Raw genomic sequence first — 11075 nt, 5'->3', positions numbered from 1 at the left:
ATTTCAAGGTGGTTATATCCTGGCTCTTTTCCAGTACTCGCTGCTATCATAAACTTTGTTACTTTCCTTAGACACTGTACATTCTGTGCTTTCTCATAACTAACGAATACTACACAAGGCGATGTATAAGCCACCCCACAAAGACACTGCTATTTCCCTACCTCTGCACCAAATATTAACCAATCATGTAATTGAACCAGCGTCGTTTGTTGTGTATAAATATGTTGTTTTCGTCATCATTAAATCAGAGTTCAACCTTGTATCTGTGGTCATCGTTACTGGTCATATCATATGAGGTTACACTCTCACGGAGCTCTAAGGGGTCTTCACACTGAGGTCAAATAAGGTAATTAATAGATAAGGAAATCGATACATCGGCGCATGATCGATTTCCCAACAGAGCTGGGGGCTCGCCGCGGGATTCGAAGTTCATTCCTACACGGTTGTCAGCAGACTCCAAAAGTCTAATCTGAGACCGCTGTGAGGTTACGGACAAACTCGATCCTGAACCTATGACTCTATCCCTGGGGGATATCGGATGTCAGTTCATAGAAGTTAAAATCTTCTATCTTTGTTTTGTGTACACACTGATCTAGGATCAGATACCGTACTTGGTGTACGAAGAGACCACGGGTCTTTATCCAAATAGAACCTCATTTTGAACACCCACTATTTCATTGGCCAAATTTCTTTACTATGTTTAGTTTGAAGTATAAGTTTTTCTTATTTCAATATCCTTGTGTGATTGGTAAGTATACACACTTGTGATATCTGTATTTCTTTGTAAACCGTGCGGTTGGTAAGTTCACGCACAATAACTCTATTGTCTCATTGATTACTGTATGCCAACAGACTTGCGGACTTATGTTCTCCCCTTCGGAGTAACGCAACGTGAGGCTTCATATACAGTTTTCACATTATAACCACTGGACTCTATCCACTGTCACGTAGACAGTCTGTGGTTCCACTAACAAACCATATATAAATAACAATTTATGAGATGTCTAAAGTGAATACATGATTCTATAAGTGTTTGGATAAAGACTAACCCTCACAGTCTGCTGCAACAGGTTTTACCTGCCTCTCTGTGACGGTGCCCCTGATCTAATACACTTTGAATCTTTTCACGCTCTCATATTACATGTCAGATTATGAATGTCCACCGATAGGAAATTGCAATAGTTGCCAAAGTAGTTTAATATTGTGGTATAAGAATCCAGAATATTATCCAATATTGGTATCTGTCAACAAACAAAGGATAAGATTTAAATCCACAATTAAAACATTCTCTAATGGCACTGTGTGTGAGGCAGTCCTCATAGTAGGTTGTCACTTACGCACAGAAATCACCAGTAAATATATTGATCAACTCTATCCTTTCTTCGTGACAGATCTACCAATCAATCTTTTCACCTATCCCATTATTTGCCCAAAATCTATTGAACAAATAAAACAATTACCAGAAAGTAGCCAGATTCTAAACTTCATAGATCTTAGTGAAGATTATAGTCATCAACAACAAATCAAAAAGTGGAAAACATTCACACGGAATCATAATAGAACTGTACATAAACATGGATTCAAAACAAAGTAAAAAGACTGTAACATATCCACCTCCCCTACCTAACGAGACATGCCCACAATTCAGTGATCATTTGTATGAGAAAGAATCAGCTGGTTGTTTTGACATGAGGAAAACTGCAGTTTCCTCTACTCACAACTTCCAGAACAGTAATAAGGGTCCGCCCAATAGACAAAATAGGGGACCCCCACAAAGTAACAGGAGACCTTTAAGGCCTCCACAGAACCAAACCTTTCGTGCACCACCATACACCAGGGATTACAACAACACTGGCGCAGTTCATAAACAGACTACTTGTTTCAACTGTGGCCAGAACACACACTGGGCTAGAGATTGCCCTTTCCCTTCTCGGAAACCACAACAACCTTGCACGCCAAGACCCCAACAAGGGCTTTCCCGACAGGGTCCTACACCACCTCAAGAAAGCGTACTTTTCAGAGTTGACTGGACCGACCCTACCCATTGACGGGGCCCGGAGGAGGGTATTCCATCTTTTGTACAGTTCACTACTCACTGGGAAGATTCTCCCCTCATCACATTATATGTAGATGATGAGGGACTGTCCTTCCTGGTGGACAGTGGGGCCACTACCAGTGTTCTATGTTCCCTTAACTATGATGGTGAACTGCAAAAGACTGTTCCTATTGCACCCATAGTACCTGACATCAATTCACTCATCTCAGCCATCCCTGCAAACGCAGCTTTCTTTAGTGTCATAGACTTTAAGAAATGCGTTTTTCAAGTATTCCTATTGACACAGAGACCCAATTACTCTTTGCTTTTTCATTTAAAGGTAAACAATTAATGTGGTGTCGTTTACCCCAAGGCTATATTGACTCTCCCGTGGTCTATAGCATAGTCCTCCAAGCCACATTGGCTCCATGGCACCCCCCCCATAGTTCTGTCCTGCTACAGTATGCAGATGATCTGCTTCTCTGTAGTGTCACCGAGGAGGCCAGCCGGTTAAATGGAATTTCATTGTTAATGTGGACACAAAGTGTCAAGAGCAAAATTGCAATGGTGTAAAACGCATGTCAATTACCTGGGTTTTGTACTCTCTGAGGGAGAAAGGAAAATCAGTCCACAACGCATACAGTCTGTATTGGGCCTGGTCACCCCAACTACCCAGAAGGATATGTTGTCTTTCTTGGGTATGGTAAGTTACTGCAGACAGTGGATTTCTGATTGTTCCTACTATGATAATATCTTGAGACAATGCACACTCAAAGACAAACCCAAGGTTATACAATGGTCAGATGAAATGTATTCTGCATTTAAAAAATTGAAAGAAATGTTAGTACAGAGTCCCGCGCTTGGTCTCCCGGACTATATGTTATCATTTCACTTGTTTGCAAGGGACACATGTACAACTATGGCGGGTGTACTGACCCAACTTCACGGAGGCAAAATGCGCCCTGTCGCATTTTTTTTCAAAAGTAATGCCTGTCACTGTGCAAGGAATGCCAGCTTGTCTTCGAGCACTGGCTGCCTGTGCAATGGTTGTTGAGATGTCCACATCACTTACATTAGGACATCCTACTGTGTTACATACCACACATAATGTCCTCTCCATCCTCAAAGGTCTACACACACAACACATGTCTGCCCAAAGACTCAGCGGCTATGAAGTACTCCTACTAGGGAATCCTTCTCTCACTGTAAAATACGCAACAAACTCAGAAGGACCTGTCCCTGTACTAAACGCACTTTTAGGTCTTAAAGGACCTGACGACGAGGCGCCGCCTCAACATGACTGTACTCTGACAATTGACTCAGAAACTTCACCCAGACAAGACATGTCGACTGTGCCTATCCCCGATGCCGACATAATATTTGTTGACGGCTCCTGCAGCCGTCCCAATGACAACACGTACCAGGCAGGATATGCAGTGGTTAAACTTCCAAACACCACCCTTGAAGCAAAGACAGTCCCCTTACAGTCAGCACAAGCTGCAGAACTCATTGCACTCACTCGAGCTTGTCACATTTACAAAGACAAACCTGTCACAATTTACACAGACTCCAAATACGCTTACGGAGTTGTTCATGATCATGGTATGATCTGGCAACGCCGAGGCTTCACTGGCGCTGATGGGAAAGGCATATCACATGCGCAACTCATCACAGATCTCTTACACGCAATTACATTACCATCTCAAATTGCCATCCTTCATTGTAAAGCACACACTGGAGGAAAGGATGATATCAGCAAAGGCAACGCTCTTGCTGATACCGCTGCTAAACGTGCTGCCACTATAGCAACATATAACCTCACTCTTGCTGTCATCTCGCCTCCTTCGTTAGATGATACATACCTACTGACAGAATTACAGGCTGCTGCCTCTAATTCAGATCTATCAGATTGAACATATCCAATATTGCAGAAGAATCCACGGACTGGATTAATCTGCAAAGAGGGGAAACCATGTATACCCCAAACCAGTGCATCATTGTTCATAGTACATTACCACGGAGTAGGACACCATAGTATAGTAACAACTACTTTACTCCTCTCCAATGATTTCTACATTACTAATGCCAAAGAACTTGTAAAACAGTACATCAGTAGATGTATAGTGTGTCTTAGAAACAACCCAAACAACCCAAATAAAGCAAGACACCAACATCTAGAATACCCAACCACACCATTCACACATCTTCAAATAGATTTTACACATATCAATAATGCAGGAAGCTTATCCCACTAAATCAGAAGATGCAAAAACAGTAGCCCGCATACTCACGCGAGAGATCATTCCGCGCTGAGGATGCCCGCTCCAAATCAATAGCGATAAAGGTTCAGCCTTCACAGCCAAAGTCACAGCAGAACTAGTCAAAGCACTGCAAATAGAATGGAAGTTTCACATTCCATATCACCCACAGAGAATGACTCCACAAAAGACTCTAGGTTACTCCCCCTTTGAAGTACTGATGGGCAGACCTTTCCCCACTCCCTGGGCAAAGAACCCTTTAGTTACCACAGAAGGAGACTTAGAAATAATAAGAGAAGAGTATGTCAGATCCCTAATACAGAAACTTAATGAAGTTGAACAAAATGTTATCTTTAAGAATCCTTCTCATCCACAGATACCCACTCACCCATTTAGGGTTGGAGACAAGGTCGTTGTAAAGATCCTACCCAGAAATAAACATCCAGGAGATTTCACCTACGGTCCAGAAACAGAAGTGGTCGCGGTTACCAGGACGGCTGTCCTCACCGACGAAGGACCAACGTGGATCCATGCATCCAGAGTAAAGAAAATTCCACCTCCACCACACGTCAACACAGAGGTCGACACCGATCCCGAGACTGACACAGACGGGACGAGAGAGGTAATAACGGGAGCCAGTGGCTCTGACCTCCAACTTGGAGAAGACCTGCCGGCTGGAGGTGATGAGGAATCAGGGGTACAACATTCTGAAGCCGAGGACGACGCTACAGGATATGACTCCCCCCACCTTAGCCCTAGTGATTTTATTCGGGCTTGTTCTTTATAACTGTTTTGCTGAAGTTGATATTACTCAGAATGATGGACGTTTTACCTTCTGGTATAATTCTTCTAGTACAACTGTTGCTACTTTCATATTTTCTTATTGTGATATTGTATCTTGTTCAAACAATCAAGGCGGGAATCGAGAAGAACCACCGCTGCCCTGGCTGTGTAACATCCAACACACACCACACGCTGTAAGTCACGTATATATATGTGTCACTAGTACTTACTGGGGAGATTCTTGCAACTCATGGGGGGCTGTTGGGTGGAACACTAGAGCAGATACCACTGCCTTTGATATCAGCCAAGACTGGGGATATTACCCCGATGTTGGCATCCATAAATGGTCCAATGGTCGATCCTTACTAGCCCGTATGTCCCTACGAAAAAAGGGCACCTGCAATGGCCAATTTATCATTAACCTAGAAAACCCGGCCCCCGGTGATGCCGGACTATATGTCTTGGGTAAATATCAATCAGGGGAAAACGGGGGCCCAAGAGGAAAATTCCATTTAAAGGACATGTACGATAACCCAGAATACACCGCCCTCAAAGCCACTGTAAAACCTAAAACACCACCATCATTCCTTAAACCACATGTCACTACTTTTAATGATATGTTAGCCATTGATAATCCCACGTATGAAGATACCATGTCTATGGAAACAGGTTTCTCTGATGTAAACTATTGGTTAGAATGGATGAAGTATAATGCCCGCAAGGTTAATCAAACTGATTGCTATGTGTGTGGAAAGTCCAGACCCCATTTAGGTACTGTACCCATACACATACCACCTGAACAGGATAAATGCTTTTTTAGTTTATACACTGACACTGTAATAGAAGAAGCCAAATGTGAACAATGGAAAAAGGAATACCCCATTATGACAAAGAATACCAACCCTGGTAGTACTATAACTATTTACCCCGGTAATTACACTTGTTATTTCTCTAATAGTACTGATCAAAATGTTGTACAATTGAAATTGTTTCCTGATGGGTATTGTGCTGAAAGAAGACATATCACCATACCCACCATGAAGAAATCTTTGGGAGATATTTATTTTATTTGTGGAGACATGAGACTCAGGACAAAGCTGGATAATCCTTGGAAAGGAGAGTGTGCCCTGGCAAAGATCATTATGCCCATACACATTCTCCCAGCCGATTTGCCTGAGCCTCCTCCCACAGATAAACCTAACACAAACTCCAGAAACAAAAGAGAAGCTCCAAAGGAAAGCTTCGATCCACACATATACATAGACACTATTGGTGTTCCCCGGGGAGTTCCTAAAGAATTTAAGGCTCGTGATGAGGTCGCTGCCGGCTTCGAGTCCCTGCTTCCCCAGGTAACCATCAATAAAAATGTGAACTGGATAAATTACATATATTATAATCAACAGCGCTTCGTTAATGATACTAGGGACGCTTTGAAAGGTATTGCTGAACAGTTAGAAGCTACATCACAAATGACATTTCAGAATCGCATGGCTTTAGATATGATGCTTGCCGAGAAAGGAGGAACCTGTGTGTACATAGGTAAGGTTAATGGATGCTGTACTTATATCCCAGACAACACAGGTCCTAATGGAAAAACTACCCTAGCTATTAAACATCTAGAAAATTTATCCATCGAACTCAAGAAGAACTCAGGTATCACGGACCCCTGGAGTAGCTGGTTCGGATGGTTAAATGATTGGAAACACGCACTAACACAAATAGGCATATTTATCCTCATTATAATTATTGTACTTATGATAGTAGGATATTGTGTCTTTCCCATATGTAAGAAGATTGGTTCCAAGTACCTGGATAATGTAACACCTGCTATGTACACTGATCTCGCCAAAAGCCTTCCCTCACCAGAAGATTATAGTGAATATGTCAAAATTCACCGTACCAAGCAAGATGCCATCTACAAGAATCAAATTGTCTAAAAAGGACATTGATTCTAAGAGGGGATTGAAGGGTTAATCAGCCATCTTGTTTCTCTGTGAAGGGTTAATCAGCCATCTTGTTTCTCTATGTCTGTCCCTGCTGATTTCAAGGTGGTTATATCCTGGCTCTTTTCCAGTACTCGCTGCTATCATAAACTTTGTTACTTTCCTTAGACACTGTACATTCTGTGCTTTCTCATAACTAACGAATACTACACAAGGCGATGTATAAGCCACCCCACAAAGACACTGCTATTTCCCTACCTCTGCACCAAATATTAACCAATCATGTAATTGAACCAGCGTCGTTTGTTGTGTATAAATATGTTGTTTTCGTCATCATTAAATCAGAGTTCAACCTTGTATCTGTGGTCATCGTTACTGGTCATATCATATGAGGTTACACTCTCACGGAGCTCTAAGGGGTCTTCACACTGAGGTCAAATAAGGTAATTAATAGATCAGACAATCGATACATCGGCGTATGATCGATTCTCTTCAGCACCCCTAGTAGATGAAATAGAAAAACTAAACTTATCTTAATTATCAAACTTCCACCGCCCATACTATGTGTATTCGGCGGTTCAATTGCTTGTGTATTTAACCTGGCTTTTCCCTCTATGTCTGGTCACTTGATTTATTGACCTGAAACTTTTCCCCTATATTCCCCAGCTTATATAATCATCTAAGCCCAGCCTACTTCCGTGGCCCAGCTATATCAAATCTTATTCAGAGCATTAGTATTTCACATTGATTTCTGTAATCAAATATATCACCATGCGTATTATTATAATATTATAGACATAACCATAGTTCTGGCGTGCATCGCCCTGAGCACTCCTGGCGTTTGCCAGACTCCAGCGTCCAGAGCAGAAATGAAAAAAAAAAGACGATATAATAAAACTTGTGCCCTTGTGAAGTACTGTTGAGGGAATGGGATCATTCGTCAGACTGCATTTAGGTCTATAGTCATTAGGTCGACCCCACTAGGTCGACTGGCAGGAAGGTCGACCTGACTTAAGGTCGACATGGGCCAAGGTCGACATGACTTAAGGTCGAATTTGCATAAAGGTCGACATGAGGAAGGTCGACTGGTCATAAGGTCGACATGGGTTTTTCACTGTTTTTTGATCCGAATGTCGACACAGTCGACATGGACACAGTTGGCAATGAGAATCGGACCCTCGCATCGCTCGCTTCGCTCGCAATGCTTCGGGCACGGTGCCTCGCTGCGCTCGGCACTATTTTATTCTCCCACCACGCCCTAGTGGATGGTAGGGCATAAAATATCGCCTGTCGGCACATGTCGGCTCAAAAAACAGTGAAAAACCCATGTCGACCTTATGACCAGTCGACCTTCCTCATGTCGACCTTTATGCAAATTCGACCTTAAGTCATGTTGACCTTGGCCCATGTCGACCTTAAGTCAGGTCGACCTTCCTGCCAGTCGACCTAGTGGGGTCGACCTAATGACTGTAGACCTAAGTTCATTCTAATAGATGACCGCATCCCCTGTTGAGAGCACTCAAGATATGCATTCAGCACTTAATCCTCCTCGCCATCACAGTAATGCAAATGTCATAGTTTTGTCCACCCTTGTGGGGATTTTGTGTGAACAGATTAATTTATCTCTTCCCAAACTTTCCCGGTCTGGGACTTTGAATAGGTAAAAAGGGGGAAAAAGGTAGTATAGGATGCAATTATTTCTGAGGGGGAAGTGGGGTAGGGCTCCCCATCCCTAAATAGGCTCTGGCGTCATCTGCAGTGGTAAAGTCCTTGAAGGTGTCCCCCTCAAAGACCCGCAACCTGGCTGGATAAAGCAGTGCAAATTTGCGATTATCAGCGATGAGTTGAGAGCATATCCCTGTAAATTCTTTCCTTGCCCTGGTCACCTCAGCGAAATAATCCTGAAATAAATGTATTCTGTGGCCCTCCCACTGCAAGTGTGGCACCCCACAAGCTGGGGCACTACAAGTGCCAGCAGCATAATGTAATGGAAATACTGTAAAGGCCTGCAGGCATAAAGTAGCTGTGGCACTACAGGTGCCAGCATGACTGTATTAAAAAGTACTACTTGAGTTGCACAGAGCTGAGTTGATATAGCTTGCAGCACAAAAGGGGTTAACAGCAAGGCAGGTCAGTTTGCAAAAAGAAACATTGTTACAGAACTGACAAGTTTGCAGAAAAAGGTGGGAAATCCTGGATGGAATCTCTCCCTGGGAGTCTGAGACAGCAGAGCAGTGTGAGATAGTGATGGGAAATCTAGTTCGTTTTGGTGACTAGTTCATTATGATCTAGTTCACCCAAAAGATTAGATCAGAAGATTAGTTCATCTAGTTCATTTAGTTCATTATTCCATCACTGACTCAGAGACTGAGAGGAGTGCATGGATCTAGATGAACTAGACTACATTATGACACACAGAGCAGCCATTGTAATACCAGCTCATTGTAGGAGTTATAGTCTTGTTAGAATGATCATTTACTGTATGTTTAATAAATCAGATTATTTTCTAGTTTAGAAAAGCAATAAGTTATACAGCACCCTTCTAGTGACATGTTTATTGTTTAGCTCTGCAATATTAATCCCATTGTGGTTATTATTTTACCTTCCATAATATGCAAGTAAAATACCCAAATTCAGAGTAATTTATAAAGTCAAATTTTTTCTGCTTTTAAAATACAGTAATTAGAAAAAAACATGTCCCCTTGTCCCAATGTAACTGACCTTAGAGAGATAAAGTAGAGACTTTGCAAAGTAACCAGTTGCTGATTGGTTACTAGGGGCAACTGCTCCACTGTATGCATCATGAAGGTTCATACATATCCATCTTTGACTGTAATGTGGAGTAAACAGAGCTACTACAGTATACTGTATAACATGCAGCAGCCAGCACTGTGTCTGTGGCTGCAAACACACAATACATATGCCTGAGCACAGCAGTGCCACACATGGCAGCTCACAGGTACTGTACAGTCTCATTATGGTGTATAGTCAGAGATTAGTTCAGGGATCTGTATGATCAGTGAACTAATTGAACTACTGAACTATTTGCAGTACTCATGAGTCATCAGGACAATGTAGTTCATTTGGATCCGCAGAGTCCAGACCATGTGTGAGCTCAGCACTGCCATCTTTGGCAGCTACCATGTACTGCCTCCTGTGTATTGCATGAGAGCTGATAACATGGCTGCTGCAGTAGCACCTACACAGGTGCCAGCAGAAGATTTAGCACAGCAGTATGCTCAGGACCCAGTACCAGAAGCAGCAGTAAGTGTTTGGACATCTGAACTAATCATATAATGATAGTATCACATAAAGGTGAGCCGCATGCGCACACATGCTCACTCACAGACACACCACACATAGACTTTGTCTAGGCAGTGCAGATTTATATTTTATTAGATTTGTATTTGCTGGGCTTTGTTGTACTTTTAACTTTAGATACAGGAAGTAAAGATCCAGTAAATGAGCCTTATGGAGCTGCTGGGCTCTGTCTGTCTGTGTATTACACCTCCCACTTGCTTTACTTCCTGGTGAATTAAATGAACTAATCTTTGCCAGAGCAGTGAACCTTTGAAGTGAATATAGAAATGTATTGCATTTATTGTGATAACCCATTGCAATTATAGGAGACTGCCCATGGGCAGTGTTCCTCTGGGTTACTCCCTTTTTACTTGACCTCTTACGCAAAATAAATTATCTCAAAGCGAGGCCTTAAAAGGACAACACTCGTGTGAGCCGGTATTCCTTCTACTAACTCTCCAAGGAAAAAGAAGAACCTGTGCGGTGGGGTGATTAACACCAGCGACCCCGGTGAGTGCATTACACAAGGATCTCTGTTTGCATGAAGCCGACCATAAGGCTTCCTTGTGAAGGTAGTTCAGGCACTTAAAAATTTAAAAATAGCCACTCTTGGTCTCGCATTAGGCCCTTCCTTCTCAAGCCCCAATCTGTGCGCCCTTTCTACCACCATATCTGCACATTCAGCTTCGACTCCTAAAATGGCCGGCAGCGTGTTTTTGATGAAATGGTGTAATTTGGGGCCCCTAATCTCTTCAG

The 11075-nt window shown here is 42.6% G+C and overlaps 1 protein-coding gene across 1 annotated transcript; it reads left to right on the top strand.

The window, feature by feature from the left end:
• The first annotated feature begins 255 nt into the window (after positions 1-255).
• On the top strand, positions 256-7073 carry LOC146008817 (uncharacterized). The gene is made up of 2 exons (XM_083148529.1): positions 256-346; positions 4670-7073. The coding sequence occupies exon 2, from the start codon at positions 4977-4979 to the stop codon at positions 7011-7013; it is 2037 nt and encodes a 678-aa protein (XP_083004655.1). The 5' UTR covers positions 256-346; positions 4670-4976; the 3' UTR covers positions 7014-7073.
• The last annotated feature ends 4002 nt before the right edge of the window (positions 7074-11075 follow it).

The sequence above is a fragment of the Crinia signifera genome, chromosome 1 (genome assembly GCF_055691185.1).
Source record: "Crinia signifera chromosome 1, ASM5569118v1, whole genome shotgun sequence".
Taxonomy (NCBI): Eukaryota; Metazoa; Chordata; class Amphibia; order Anura; family Myobatrachidae; genus Crinia; species Crinia signifera.
Note: the sequence above shows the minus strand (reverse complement) of the source record. Positions and strands in the feature narration are given on the sequence as shown.

What these genes read in the sequence shown, in the direction of transcription:
- LOC146008817 (XM_083148529.1), top strand. Translation starts at nt 4,977, where the DNA reads ATGAGGAATCAGGGGTACAACATTCTGAAGCCGAGGACGACGCTACAG.